This window comes from Gymnodraco acuticeps, unplaced genomic scaffold, assembly GCF_902827175.1.
Source record: "Gymnodraco acuticeps unplaced genomic scaffold, fGymAcu1.1, whole genome shotgun sequence".
Taxonomy (NCBI): domain Eukaryota; kingdom Metazoa; phylum Chordata; class Actinopteri; order Perciformes; family Bathydraconidae; genus Gymnodraco; species Gymnodraco acuticeps.
The window spans coordinates 182,089-198,322 of NW_022990956.1; the positions used below are offsets into that span (position 1 = coordinate 182,089).

At 41.5% G+C, this 16,234-nt stretch overlaps 1 protein-coding gene across 1 annotated transcript; it reads left to right on the top strand.

Moving 5' to 3' along the window:
• Positions 1 to 9,125: 9,125 nt before the first annotated feature.
• On the top strand, positions 9,126 to 16,001 carry LOC117558756 (protein NYNRIN-like). The gene is made up of 2 exons (XM_034235139.1): positions 9,126 to 9,979; positions 12,970 to 16,001. Exon 2 carries the CDS (start codon positions 13,064 to 13,066, stop codon positions 14,006 to 14,008), a length of 945 nt encoding a protein of 314 aa, XP_034091030.1. The 5' UTR covers positions 9,126 to 9,979; positions 12,970 to 13,063; the 3' UTR covers positions 14,009 to 16,001.
• The last annotated feature ends 233 nt before the right edge of the window (positions 16,002 to 16,234 follow it).

Genomic DNA, 16,234 nt, shown 5'->3' on the forward strand with positions numbered 1-16,234 from the left:
TGGGCAGCAGAGAACAACACTGATTAGTTGAATGGGGTGCATTATTGAAACAGAGTCAAATTCATTCGAAGGTGTAAAATGTGAAATTATGGGGAGTGAAAAACTCCAAATTGGGGTAGATCCGAAGACCTGTGTCAGTTGGCTCTTCCTCGAGATGTATGATGTGCTTTCATAGGGTGCAAGGAGTCTGTAGAACTTTAACTAACTTAGCAGCTGGCTAGTAAGATAGCTAGCTTATGTGCTTTCATGGTACACTGGGTAGGGTAAATGAGCCAAACATCTTAGTTGCTTGTTGTCCCTTGACTTTGTGTCATTCGGTTTTGGGCCATGTACCCAAACCAGAAGTTGAACATCCACTACTGTTGCTCCTATTCTTGCACTGTCTAATTACCACCATCTCTTTCTCGATACATACTGTACTATCAAAAGTGATTTTACATTCACAAAACAGTTTTTTAGTAATCCGCTAATTCTCCACTCTCCTATCTGTTAGGGAATAATTCTGTCTTTACTCCTAAAATATTTTACCTTTTCGCCTGTTGACGTTTATAACCAACCCTGACTCTGTTATCTCAGTTTTATGACCGGTCAACTCTCGGTCACAGAGCCTAAGAGTCAGGCAAGTGATTGAGTGTCTCCAGATGTTAAGGCTATCTCCAGTGTTCCCAGAACTTTCTGTAAACGAGTTAAAAGGTCTATCGAGAGAGAGGCTGGGCAGAATTGATGTGGCAACCCACCGTGCAGTCAGAACCTCTGGCTGCTGTGACTTGTGATGTGAAATTATCCGGCCGAGACTTGTAATAAACTACCAGTGTTTGACATCAAAGCTCCAACTCTCCTCGTGTCTCTCTGAGTCCTGACTCTCCATTGCTGCAGAAGTTTCCCTTACACTATCCACTCGACATAAAAACAAGACCACCCATTTGAGTGCTTGATTATGTTAAGGTTACATCTGCAGCATGCCCCTCAGCCAGGAAAGGGCTAAATAGAAAAGAAAAGGCTTAATTTATTTCAGCAGGTCTATAAAGCAGTTAGTCTGAAGAAAATCCCTTGGCTTGTTTAGCAAACAAATATGATTACTGCACTCAAGTTGGTGTCCAAAGTCCACATCTGATTCATTCTCAATATAAACGTTCTGCTGCACTCATGGCTGTCTCTGATGAATAAAATCTAAGCAGTGAGCATAAAAGTTTTATTGGAGGAAAATGGGTTGGAGGTAAATCAATGCTATCTATCTGTCCGTCTGTCTTTCTGGCTGCCAGTGTCTCATAATTAACCAACAATCCATTGGCTTGTTGATTTGGTATATTGATTCTGATTGGCTTATATACCACAGGCTTGCTTTAAAAAAGGTCTTTCTGATTGTCTCACACTCTCCGTCATCTGATTGGCCTGTCTCGCCTCAACGCTGCAGGCTGATCGGTCCTTGGCAGACAGCCGTCTAAAAGAAGTAAAAATGTTCTTTTGGCCGTCTGGTAACTGTGTGTGTGTTTGTATAATATTACAAACTACGACCAGGCCAAACAACAGTAATTCTGACAGTGTGCCCTCACAAATGTTAGCCCATTTTACTCTAAGCCAAAGAAAGGCAGTGGCAAACTAAACACACACAACTCACTATCCAATACGGAAATAGAAACTGAAACTACACATTGGATGACCGATCTTTAATAGTTAATTACCCAGGTCTCCAGACGCACAAACAAAGCTCCATTTCCACTTTTCATATCAGTGTGAGTCATCCCTAAGCCTGCTAATATTGGTGAGTTAACCCCAGACGTAGTTCAACTGCCTCGGTTTCACTGGGATCAACAATACAATCTGATACTACTATTATGTATAAGAAAGCACACAGTATTTAATTATATTAACCAGTTAAGCCCTGAGCCTGTTTTTCAGGTTTCAGGCTCGAAAATGCCACTAACACAACAAATGATATATCTTCACTTCTAAAAGGGGTAAATTAATAATTATTTTTCTCAAAGCAAGGTTACATCTGTGAGTTGGATGTAGAAGTGTCAGAATCAATATAGATGTTTTTATTTTAAAGTAAATTCAGATGGAACATAGTAAAAACATGTAAATTCTAATGTCCACCTAAAAAAAAACCTTTACTTATCGTGAAAACCACCCTTGCATGATGGGTTAGTAGACTAAAAGCTTTATGAATCCAAACTATAACATATAATAAGTACCCTGTATCAAGATTGATGCAAAACAAGTGAAATTTGACCTTTTTAGAGAGATTTAGAAAAATAAAGTCTAAGCGGACTCACCTCTGGGTAATTTGGGAACCATCGGTTCCATTTGAACTTTTTCACTGTAAAAATCATTGTATTACTTTGAATTATCACTATAGGTATTCATTCCATCCAAATACAACTGTTGTGAAAAAAATTAAATTAAATAAATAAATAAAACATAGGCCTACTCTTACAGTGAGCCTCTGAATTAGCCCCGAGCGAAAAATGCTAACCTATTACAGCACCGAAAATTCAATTCAATTCAATTCAAAACCTTTATTTATACAGATAAAACCCATTGAGATCATAGACCTCTTTTACAATGGTGACCTGCTTCAATTAGTTCCCAACATTAATACAAACATGACAGAAAACAAAGGACATTATATGATACTACAGTTTGTATACTAGTAGCATTTACAGACACCAATATTTTCTGATTGTATAGCGTCTATCCTAGCTTTAAAAACATGAAATGGAATCAAACTGCTTAGCTTCCATTCCTTTTGTAGACTGTTCCATGCTAGCGGCGCTGCGCATCTAAAAGCTGTATTTCCTAATACAGTCCTAGCAGTTGGCACATGTAATACAACCACAGCTTTAGATCTCAGACAGTAGCCATTTACAGTACGCTGTGAGATCAGGGAACAGATGTAAGACGGAAGTTTCCCTAACATTGCTTTATAAATAAAAAGATACCAGTGATTTAGCCGCCGTACAGTAAGTGAAAGCAACCCTGCCCTTGTATACAGGGTACAATGATGAGTCAAAGTCTTACAGTCTGTCATAAACCTTAGTGCACTATGATAGGCGGCATCTATCTTGGTGAGGTAATTGGCCGGCGCATTCATATAAAATAGATCACCATAGTCCAGCACAGGTAAAAAGGTCACAGTGACCAGCCTTTTCCTGGCCTCAAGAGAGAAACAGGACTTGTTTCTATAAAAAAAACCTAGCCTAACCCTCAGTTTTTTAAGCAGGTTATTTACATGCAGTTTAAAAGAAAGACAGTCATCAAGCCAGATACCAAGGTATTTGTAAGAGGTTACCACTTCAAGTTTTTTTCCTTGCATGGTTACAATATATATAAAATCACTCCTCGCTCCCTTATTACTTATCCTAGCTGCACATCCAACACATTGTTTATGATCGCAAGGAGACACAGAATCTAACGGTGCCCACCTGAACAGCCCAACACTGAAAGATACAAACTCGCGACGTTATCAACAAAAACGTACATCAAAACAAATGGCGCTAGCGCTAATGCGCTAGGCTAACAATGACTTACCTTCCTCGTTGTCTGGTCTAAACTGGTCTTCAATGGCATTACAACGATAAAAACGATGATGTAGTTAATCCATAGATTAATATCCAATGGGGCTGTGTCCCCTTTGAAATGTTCTGATAATCTATAAGCAATAAAACTGCAATTCTGTTATCTGCTGTCCGCTCTGTGCTCCGTGCGCTCTGGGTCCTGCTGCATTTCCTGCTTCGTTACGTTGTAAACAATAAATGAAGTCGGCTGCATAATGTACTTAAGCTGGCTGGCATTCTTTATGATTGATTGATTGATTGATTGAAACGTTTATTAACAGCTTGTATATTGGGTACAGTACAGTACAGCTCAAAACATACAATTGTTAAGGGGATGCAGACCAGAGAAAGACTTTCGTCTTGTTTACATCAGGGTCCCCCATTTCCAATTCATCATATCATTTAAGACATATAAGACATATTTGACATACAGATGGCTTATTTACAATTTACATACAGGTGGTTTTTTACATACAGATTGCTTATTTACAATTTTCATTTTAGATTTCGTTCTAATACATCCTAACCGGACATTTAAGACATACCAAGTCTACAGATATACAGTTAGTAACAGAGTCTAAAATGTGAGTATATACATAGATGGGGGGGGGAAGCTGTCAATTGAACGACAGGTTGAGATTTGTACCATTACCGGGGCCAGTTTTGCAATGCTCTCCCCCGAAGGTGCTCTTTAAGAGAGGTTTTGAAGGTAAGTATAGTTTTACTTTCCTTTACAGTTGTGGGAAGAGCGTTCCACCTTGATGTGGCATAATTGCGAAACGTGTATTCCCCCTTTTTTGTGCCAAATCTGGGTTTCACATGATTTGTGGAGCTCCCTCTGGTGTTATGATCATGGTATTCCTTGACCTTTGGGAATAATTTTGACATGTACATGGGTACCATAGAGGTGTAGTGGATCTTGTAGACCAGGCCCATTGCAAGTAGCTGTACTCTGTCGTCTACTCTAAGCCATCCTAGGTTGTCAAAGTGGGCAGAGGTGAGGTGGGTTCTAGATGAAAGGTCAAGCAGTAGTCTGACCAGTTTATTTTGCGATGTTTGAAGTTTTATTTTTAGCGCCTTGGAGGTGCTATGGTACCATGACGTGCAAGCATAGTCATAGTACCCTTGAATGAGTGCTCCTGCCAGAGTTTTCAGGGTGTTTTTGTTTACCAGAGAGGAGATCCGGTATAGGAATCTAGTTCTTTGATTGACTTTTTTTATTACATTGGATGCCATTTTATCACAGGAGAGGTTTGCCTCAAGAATAGATCCTAGGTATGTAATTTCCTTCTTACTTGTGACAATAATGTCACCCACTGCAACTGAGAAGTCGTCAGATTTGCTGAGATTATGTTTCGAACCGAAGAGAATGGACTCTGTTTTACCCAGGTGTAATGATAATGTATTATCGGCGAGCCAGGTGCAGATTCTGCCGAGCTCGGAGCTGAGGGTTTTTTCAACCTGCAACCTGTTCCTGTCAGAGACCAGCAGGGCTGAGTCGTCCGCGAACAGGAACAAGTTGCAGTCACATGCTGATGACATGTCATTTACATAAATTAGGAACAGTAACGGACCTAATATGCTTCCTTGTGGAACACCACAGCTCACTGGGAGGGGGGGGGACATAGTACCGTTTACCTCCACCATCTGTTCTCTCCCCTCCAGGTAGGATTGCATCCAGCTCACCGATAGTTTATCAAAACCAATTGCTTTTAGCTTGTCAATCAGAATGGGGTGATTGACAGTGTCGAAAGCCTTTTGTAGGTCCAGCATCACCATGCCGCAGTACTTGCCCTCGTCCACCTCTTGTTTGATGTGGTCGCTCAAATAAAGAAGGCATGTGTCAGTGGAGTGGGATGTTCTAAAGCCAGATTGAAATTCATAGATTAGTTTATTTTCCGCGAGGTACTTTTCGACCTGTTCATATACTATTTTTTCCATGACTTTCGAGATGGAGGTAAGTATAGAAACAGGGCGGTAGTTGCTTGGGTCCAATTTGCTGCCCTTTTTGTGCAGGGGGGTTACTCTTGCAATTTTGAAGTCTTTGGGTACTTTCCCCTGTTTTATGGAGAGGTTAATTATGTGAGCTATGACTGGTGAGATGGCGGTTGCTGTGTCTCTGAGGAATTTGGAGGGGATATTGTCGTGGCCAGTGGCCTTGTTAGGTTGGAGGGCGCTCAGTTTAATGAGTACCTCTGCTGTTGTTACCCTTGCTAGACTGAAATCATCTTTGCGTACCCCTAGGTTTTTGTAGTAGGTCATGATGTGATCTACTCCAAAAAGCCCTGAGTGGGAGGGTAATTTATTTACAAGAGTTGTGGCTATGTTTGTGAAAAAAATGTTCAAGTACTTGGCCACATCCAGTTTGTCTGTGATGAGCCTGTTATCTGTCTTTATGTTTAAGTTAGAAAATCTCGTTTTGAGTTTTTTACTGCAGCCAAGCTGGTTATTGAGTAATTTCCAAAGTTCAGGGGGTTTATTTTTGTTTTCCTCAGTTTTGACATTGATGAAATTCTTTTTGGCATTTTTGATCATGGAGCTTACGTCATTTCTTAGTCTGTTTCTTTCAATTTTTAGTTCAGTCACGTGGGCCTGGATTCACTGCTCGTGCTTTTGGAAAGCATTGACTGACTTTTATGATTATAGTTTACGCAGGACCATATCTCTGGAACCCATTGGTCGATTCGTGTGATTTACACCTTTTTCTTAATCATCAGAACCAATAGAATCGATGGGCAGTTCCCAAATCTACGTAAACATTACCATAGCGGACGTAATAGAGAAGCAAACGAAGCATATCTGAAAGTGCAAGCCTGGACCGCAATACTTTATACCGAGTATATTGCCATAAATATGATGATTGATTATCAGTAAAAAATTATACGTGACACAAAGACATTGGATTAACCTTGAGATGCGTTTTTATTCCGTTGAACACAACTTTTGATCACAAATCAAAAAAGGCAAGACGTAATTATTGTAATATTTTTGAAACCGGATGTTGTTTACTTTCTCTTTTCTGGCTGATAGCTCCAGGAATTCGAGGTCTTACAGTGATGACATTACATGTGTGGAATCTGTGGAGTCTCAGCTTTAAATCGTATATCTTGTTTGTGCAGTTAAGATAGTAATAAGGGCATTTATACCGTGTGTTGTGTGTAAAAAAGCGTTAGCATTAGTTAGCATTTTTTCGCTCAATGCTAATTCAAAGGCTTGGTATTACTCTTGTGTTTTTTTTAGCTAACAATTGTTCTTATTGTCAGTTAGCGGAGTTTCTTACCTTTAAAAGGGTATGAAACATTAATAGTTTAGTAGTTATACACATACCACTTCAATCTCATTAGTATGCATAGAAAGTGACCTGCCACCTGTAACCCTAACCATATTAAGCCCCGCCCCCTTCCAGCGGAAGTCCTGTCCCATAAGCCCCGCCCCTTCCGGCGGATGTCCCACCCACACTTCCGGTTTTCAAAATTAAAAAAATAAAAAATGAGAAAAATAATAATGCTGCCCCTACCGGTCGCCCCCACTTCCGGTTTTCAAAATAAAATATTAAAATAATTTAAAAATGTGAAAAATAAAAATGCTGCCCCTACCGGTTTTACAAAATAATTTAAAAATGAATCACATTAGTATGCATAGGATCAATGTCCCGCCACCTAACCACTTCCTGTGCCCCTAATCCTGTATACAGTATTGACTGTAACTTACAAATACTTGCAAATAACATGAAATATAGCAACCATATATTTAAAAAAAGTAATGTCAATCTCTCTAACCCCTCCTTGCTGTAAAGAGTTCCAGGAAAAGTTTTGTGAACAGTCTGGACATGTCTGAAGACAAGCCAGGACAAGTGTGAGAAAATCATAAAACCCCCGACATCCTCTACAGTCAAATGGTGTGTTTAATAGTGATACCTAAGGATATTCTCTTTTAGTTGTATGGATTTGTGAACTAATGTGTAATTACTTTTATTAACTATAATTGCACAGGATCATTCTAAGAAGAGTGAGGGGGCTAATGAGCCAGCACCATACCTCCTCTATGCATTTTCTTGACCTGTATCTGATCTTGAAAAACTTGACTCTTTTAAAAAAAAGTTATTTTTCATCTATCATTTTCAACCATGCAGCAAGAGATCAAATTTAAGAATAAGTAATAGTTTGTCACGATTTTACGGGAAATAGTCAGTGCGCGATGTCACATCTTAAAGACAGCTTGAACTGGATAAATGGTTAGTCTTTTTTCAAACATACCGTACGTTCTGCATATTAGTATATCTGGTCAATCGATTTAGACCCTACTGCCCTAGACGTATGTCTCAATAGGGAAGTCACGCTTTGGGAAGAGGTGTTTCATTTCACAGATCCACCTTGATTGTTGCTGTGAGGGGTGAAGGAAGAGGGACGGGGGAGGAAAATTCAGAGGATGAAGAAGCAGAAAACATAACTTGTTTTGTAAAACGGACAGCACGTCAGTTTCAAGAAAGACGTTTGCATACATAAAAAGTGTATCTTACAGTTCCTTTTGTGAGAGAATTACACACAAATCTGCAGAGTGTCACTAAAAAGTTGTACACAGGGACTGACATTCTGTATGGGGGTTTCACACGGACACAAAGTCTACTTCATTATCTACTTTTTTCAGCTTTTTATACACAAAAGTGTATCTTTCAGTAACTTTCTTAGAGAATTTAAGCATAAATCTGTCAAAGATTCTTAACGAAATCTACGGACACAAAGTACTTCATTATCTACTTTTCAGCTTTTATACACAAAAGTGTATCCTTCAGTAACTTTCTCAGAGAATTTAAGCACGTCAGTTTCAAGAAAGACGACAATAATTAGTAGTTAGACATTTTGGATATCGTTCGTTCTGGCAGTACTATTCCGGGTCATTGGGAAACTTTTTGGGACCCATTTAAAACCATTTAAAAGAGAAATGTTGTTAGAGTTTATTGAAGGATAAACGTGTTTTCATAATATGTTGTCATTTTATGTTGTAAAGAGACCATAGTCAGAAAAGAGGAACAGAGAATAGTCTGTTCCCCTTTTCTGTGGACCATACACACACACACACACATGATTGCGAGTCACAAGACTCCCATTGACAAATAAAGCCGTTGGTTACATACACTTCCTCATGCATGATTTGTAACTGTATTTTTGTAATAAAGAGACTGCACTGAGAGAAGAGGAGCAGAGTTGGTTTTGGAGTTGACATGACCTGTCACTCGCTGATTCTCCTTGCAGCAAGTAAACTTGAAACTCGAGTACTGTTATCTTTGTTCACTGGGTTTTGGTATATTTGAACCGAGCTGGGGTTTACTCTTACAAAGTAATATAGAAATACCCAACATTAATTGGTCCTTCGGAGCCGGAATCCAACACATCGTGACGGGAAGGAGGAGGGAAAAGACACGCCGCAAGTCTGTCGACAGCCGGGATCATCAGCCGACCCCGAGAAAGACCCGGGACGCAGAATTCGTGGCCGGGCCGGTGCTTATATGTCCAACCTCCCTCATCCTCGGCACGATTGACGGAATCCAACCGGACCAGTGACCACAGATAACGGGTAAGATAAAAGTTGATATACATGGTTTCTCCACCATTTAAGGAGGTAGAGAAAGGCTTCTCCGCCATTTAAGGAGGATTGACGTGTCTTTGGGTACACTTATGAGAAAGGTTTCTCCACCATTTAAGGAGGTAGAAATTGACGTGCCTTTGGGTACACTTATGAGTGATTGAGTGAAAGCAGTGTGTAAAAGTGTCACCAAGTGGAATCAGCGCACAGAGTGGAAACCTAACGGTGATAACAAAAACTCTGTGGTCTGTTGAAGTACACTAGTGGTGAATTAGGAATTAGGTTCTGACCGGCACGTTGTCCAGTAGGAACACAAAGCTAGAATAATGGGGTCCAATGGGAGTAAGCCTGCCGCTACAGGGGACATGAGATATATGGAAATATATAGTCATGGCAGCACCAGTTATTGTAGCAAATGGTATAAACTGTACGGCTTCCGAGGAAAGTTGGAGAAAACAGCAGTAAGAGAATTAAGCGACAAATTGAGAGCAGAAACAGCTGGAACAACACAAGGCAAGAAAAGAAAGAAGTTAGAAGCTCAACTGCGAGTCGCAGCTTTATGGGCTGAACAAGCCCATAAAAGGAGCAGGCAGAGGCAGAGGAGGAGGCAGAAACGCAGAAGGCAAATTCCTCTGCTACAGGTGCGGAAAGGAGGGGCACATGGCGAGGGACTGTGAGGAACAGATGTCACAGATAAAAGAAGGGGGACAAAAGGGACAGTACAAAGACGAAAGACATGGCCCCCCCCCTTCACATAACCTACATAGTTATGACAACTGACTAGACGTAGAAAAGGAAGAAGAGGACGTCCACACACATCACATTGACCTTTCTGAAGTATTACTGAATCTGTCAGACAACAGTATTAAACCTACCAGAACAATCGAAATCAATGGGGAAAAAATTAGAATTTTTATGTGACAGCGGTGCAGACTCATCAGTAGTGAACAAAGAGGTCCAAAGAATGTGGCCACCAACTGGCACTATGTTTGTAAAATCAGCAAATGGACACATAAATCAGAGGTCGATTTCAAAGCCACTTTTTATGGAAGATAGAAGGTCAGGCCTCCAGGCATCCCTCAAATTTGTGTTCATCTCAAACTGCCCTGTCAATTTGCTAGGGAGAGACGGCATGGAAATGTTAAAAATCAGTGTAGTACCAGTCAAAGGGGGAATGCGAGCAGTAGGGCCCGGAGAAAAGGTGGAAGACCAGGTCTTCCTTCAAAAATCCATAAACACCCCCCAACTACTACTGGTCACTAGACATGCCACAACCTGACGTGACAAACACAGGTGAACACCTGTTAACACTATTCACCCCACAACATGGCCAAGAAGTAATGAAACCTGACGCATTGCACGTTACACTAAAGTACAAGAACACCCCTGGCCCAGACAAAGACTATGATGTGCTCGTGCATCGACTGACACCACAGAGGGTAGTGTTCCACTCGATGTATGCAAACCAACACGGGGATGTTGTAATTGACGCTAGGGTCCCATCAACCACTGCCTTGATAATGGAACCAGGTTCCACGCCACACATATCAGTAGCTAGGGGCCCAGGGACTTCATGGAGAGACTTAGGTTTATTAGTGGCTAGAGGTAACAGGATAACAAAATGGACAGATGACAAAAACGGTTGGCAAACTGGAGGCGGGTTAAAGCGCAAAACTCTAGGGTTTACTCTAGTGATGACACCACGCGCCCACCTAGACGACCCTGAACAACAATGATGTATGCTAAGTGAAGAGGCCTTAGAGGTCCTGAAAACGGTGCCGCCATGCGTATGGTCACAAGGAAAATGTGATGTAGGTCGCATGGTGAACGCAAAACCTGTACACGTTAGACCAAAAACTAACTACAGACCTAACATAAGACAATACCCCTTAAAAGAGGATGCAAAAGTTGGCATCAAACCTGTAATTGAAGAAATGCTAAAAGCAGGGATCCTGCGTGAGTGCCCTGATGCATCATGCAATACCCCCATCTTCCCAGTAAAAAAGGCTGATGGGCAGTCATGGAGAATGATTCAAGACTTAAGAGCAGTAAATGATGCTGTACAAAGCACAGCCCCAACAGTACCAGATCCACACACGTTAATGAACGGCCTTAAGCCAAATATGGCATGGTTCTCAGTGATAGACTTGAGCAATGCCTTTTTCTCCATTCCTGTAGAAAAAGACTCACAAGGATGGTTCGGGTTCACACATGAAGGAACAAAATACACATACACCAGATTACCTCAGGGGTATGTGGATAGCCCAACAATCTTTTCACGAGAAATAGCAAATTGTTTGGCTACATTACAGATACCTGACACATCGCAGATTTTGGTATATGTAGATGATATTCTTGTTGCGTCACCCACACAGGAAGAAAGCACAAAAGTCACACTACAAGTATTGACACATTTGGCCAAAACAGGAAACAAGGTTTCAAGACAGAAACTTCAGTTTGTGAAAGAGGAAGTGATCTTTTTAGGCCACAATTTAAACCGAGAAGGGAGACGCATACACTCAGAGAGGAAACAGACGGTGTTAAACGCACCAAAGCCAACAACAAAAAAACAAATGATGCAATTCCTTGGGCTGACTAACTATTGCAGAGCATGGATTCCAGACTACGCAGGAATGACTCAGCCCCTACTAGATTGCATATACTCAGACAATGACATGAAAATGTCCGGCAAGATAGAATGGACACAAGAGGCAGAAGCTGCATTTGAAAGGACTAAACAGTGTCTCGTAGGGTCATCAGTGTTAGCATTACCAGACTATGAAAAACCATTTGTACAAACAGTTGACTGCAAAAAAGGGTTTATGACATCAGTATTGGCACAAAAACACGGCACAAAACTAAGGCCTGTCGCTTACTACTCTAAAAGGTTAGACCCAGTAGCACAAGCATTACCAGTATGCGTACAAGCAGTATGTGCGGCAGCAATGGCGGTACATTGTACAGCAGAAATAGTTTTGTTCCACCCACTCACACTGATGGTTCCACACGCAGTCACCATGTTGTTACATGACACCAAAATGGCTTTCTTATCACCTGCACGTTATTTGGCACTGACAGCTACACTAATGTCACAACCACACATTGTGATAAAAAGATGTAATATCTTAAATCCAGCCACATTAATACCTACAGCAGAAGATGGAGAACCACACTGTTGTAAAGAAGAGACTGACAGAACATGCAAACCAAGACCAGATTTGAAAGACATACAACTACTCAGTGGCGAAACATGGTTTGTGGATGGGTCCTGTTCTAAATCTATAACAGGCCAAAATCAAACAGGGTTTGCAGTTGTATCACACTCACAGGTCATAAAAGCAGGCCGACTCCCCCACACATATTCTGCACAAGCAGCGGAATTAGTAGCTCTTACAGAAGCATGCAAAGCGGGGGTTGGAAAAGATGTGACTATGTGGACAGACAGCCAGTATGCGCACTCAACAGTACATATATTTGCAGCCCAATGGGCCCGCAGGGGCATGAAAACATCAACAGGAAAACCAGTCACCCATGCACAGCTGCTGACTGATCTTTTAAAAGCGGTGTTGTTGCCGAAAAGCATTGCTATATGCAAATGCGCTGCGCACACCAGTGGGAAGGATGCAGTAACACTTGGCAATGCACACGCGGATAAGGTAGCGAAGCTAGCAGCTATGGGCGAATGTGGGTTCCATATCCTCTTGCAGAAGGGGGAAAGTGTTTCACAACCAATACCTCTTGTGATATTAAGGGATATGCAGAACAGCGCACCCGACAGAGAAAAGAAGAAATGGTTGACAGATGGTGCAACCACAGACCCTGAGGGAACATTCAGAATAAACAACAAGATAGTACTCCCTGTTAGTCTCTACAAAACAGCAGCTCATTTGAGTCATGGGCCGTGCCATGTCTCAACAGGAGGGATGGTGACAATAATAAATGAACATTTACATACATACAACTACATTACATTTTCTAAAAACTTTTGTAGAGCCTGTGTAGTATGTTGCAGACACAATGCTCAAGGCAATGAGCGACCACAGAGAGGAAAGTTCCCTCCACCAACATACCCATTTCAACACATGCATATGGACTTCATCGAACTAACACCATGCCAAGGGTACAAATACTGTTTGGTAATGATATGTCCGTTTTCAAAGTGGGTTGAAATATTCCCAGCAAAACATGCAGACGCTATTACCGTAGCAAAAGCCATATGCAAGACAATAATACCAAACAGAGGTATTCCAGAGAAACTGTACAGTGATAATGGGTCTCATTTTGTAAATCAGGTTATTACCAAACTGTCCGAACATATGGGGATAACATTAAAAAACCATTGTGCATATCATCCACAGAGTGCAGGCTTAGTGGAAAGAACAAACGGAACAGTAAAGTTAAGACTAAGGAAAACAATGGAGGAAACAGGAAGACCATGGGTGGAATGTGTGTCTCTGGTAGAAACATGCATGAGAATCACGCCCACGGCAAAAGGGTTGTCTCCCTTTGAGATCATAACAGGAAGGCAATTCAGATTACCAATCACAGACGAGGTGAGGGAGGAGGATGATGCTGAGGCAGGGACTACATTAGCTGAATGGATGAGCAGACTCTTCAGAAGCAATGAGATAGCTCGAACAAATAACCTGCCAGACATTTCTACTCCCTTGCAGGACACTCGAGTGCAGACTGGTGACCAGGTCCTCGTGAAGGTGATTAAGAGGAAGCATTGGCACTGTCCACGGTGGGACGGTCCCTACACGGTACTGCTGACAACACCGACTGCACTAAAAATCGCCGAAAGAACTACGTGGATACATCAGAGCCACTGCAAAAAGATAATACCTCTCCAACTTAACGATGGATAAGTGGTGGAAGTCCGGCTACAAAGGGCGGTGTTTCATTAGGAAATACTGGTCTCAACCCCGGTGAAGAAAACAACAGAACCACTATCACAAATAGACTATGTTGGGAAAGGTGTTGTTTGTAGTGACCCTGCTGGGTCTGACGCTAATGACTATAAGACAATTGAGTGAGAAATCCTCAACAAAAAAAAAGGTCCATCGAGAGAAAAAATGGTCATTACTCAACGATGACCCATGGAACCACAACGACAAAACTGCACGCTCACCTAGGATGACAAATGCCTGGTATGCCTATGTCCATCAACTTGTTACAAAGACAGGGCGTTCAAATTGTTATGTTTGTTCCCACATGCCATGGTCAACTGGACAAGTAACTCTGTATGGTAAAAGGATGAGTAAATCACAAGCTAAATGTTTTGCTACCATGGGAGGTGTAGGATACCAGCACTCAGGGATAAAAGTCAACGATGTGAATCCATATGCCCCAGGTTTAAGCAATGGCACTTGTAATAAGATATTTTGGGTGAACTTTAACATGACAGTGCCACGTAAAATGACAGGACAAAAGGTAGTCATGCCAAATAATGAAGCTATACACCCTATGTGTTACAGTCAGACAGAAGGTTCTGTACCAATGGGAAACACCACTGGTTGTAACCAGACACTTGTTAATGGCGAAGGGGCTCCAGTCTATTTGAGCAAACAATCTAATGGTACATGGTGGGTACAAGGAGGATGGTGGCTGTGTGGCAACAACGCTTATCCAGTTCTGCCAATAAATTGGACAGGCACGTGCGCACCAATATTTGTTAGCGACCACACCTTCGTGATAGACATAGAACCACACCTTAACCACACCCGCAGGAGGAGAAATGCCATGCCTGCCTTCAAAAAACATGATTCAGTATGGGGAAAAGATGTCCCTGATGAATTCAAACACTGGTCCACCAGTGGAAAGGTAATATTAGCATTGACTCCTGCCTTAGGCGTAGCGAAGAACATGTTGAGACTCGAAACCCTTGATTACCGGTTCGGCATGTTTGTAAATAATTCCATCGTTGTAAACGAACAACAGAACCTCGAACTAGACTCACTCAGAACCATGGTGCTACAGCACCGCATGGCCCTTGATCTACTCACTGCCTCAGTAGGAGGTACGTGTATCCTTTTGAACACAATCTGTTGTACATATATCACCGACAATGTCCACTCCCAAAACATGACAGATGCAATGGCTACTCTCAAAGCCCTACAGACAGCTATGGGCCAAGACAGACATGCCTCTCTTGAGACCGGATGGTTCAATTGGCTACTCTCAGGGAGCTGGGTTCAAAAGCTCGTGATGGGATTTGTTGCAATCATATGTGTTGTCATCCTTGTGTGCTGTGCTATGGCTTGTATTATACCATGTGTTAAAGCTATGGTTGGTAAAATAGTTACCAACACTCTTGTCCAATATACGATGTTGCAACAGACAGATAACGATGACTATACTGACACAGACCCCTCTCAGAAGGACGAATATACTCACCTAACCTCCAATGTGTAAGACTTAAAGCTAGGTTACTGTCTGTCATATGACGAATGGTTCGAAAATGTCAAAAACAAGTGAATTAATTCTGAAAGTAATAAAGACACTGTAACCAGCTAGTAATTATGAAAAACAGGAGGGAATGTTAGAGTTTATTGAAGGATAAACGTGTTTTCATAATATGTTGTCATTTTATGTTGTAAAGAGACCATAGTCAGAAAAGAGGAACAGAGAATAGTCTGTTCCCCTTTTCTGTGGACCATACACACACACACACACATGATTGCGAGTCACAAGACTCCCATTGACAAATAAAGCCGTTGGTTACATACACTTCCTCATGCATGATTTGTAACTGTATTTTTGTAATAAAGAGACTGCACTGAGAGAAGAGGAGCAGAGTTGGTTTTGGAGTTGACATGACCTGTCACTCGCTGATTCTCCTTGCAGCAAGTAAACTTGAAACTCGAGTACTGTTATCTTTGTTCACTGGGTTTTGGTATATTTGAACCGAGCTGGGGTTTACTCTTACAAAGTAATATAGAAATACCCAACAATGTTCTCTGTCGTTCTTAATGCAAAAACAAATCATCTCTACTCCCTTTGGATGAAGTCCAGGAATGTTCTTGGGGGGAGTGGACACTTGCTGTTACATGGCATAAAGCTTCTGCAGTGTGCCAATAAATGTATAGTTTCCT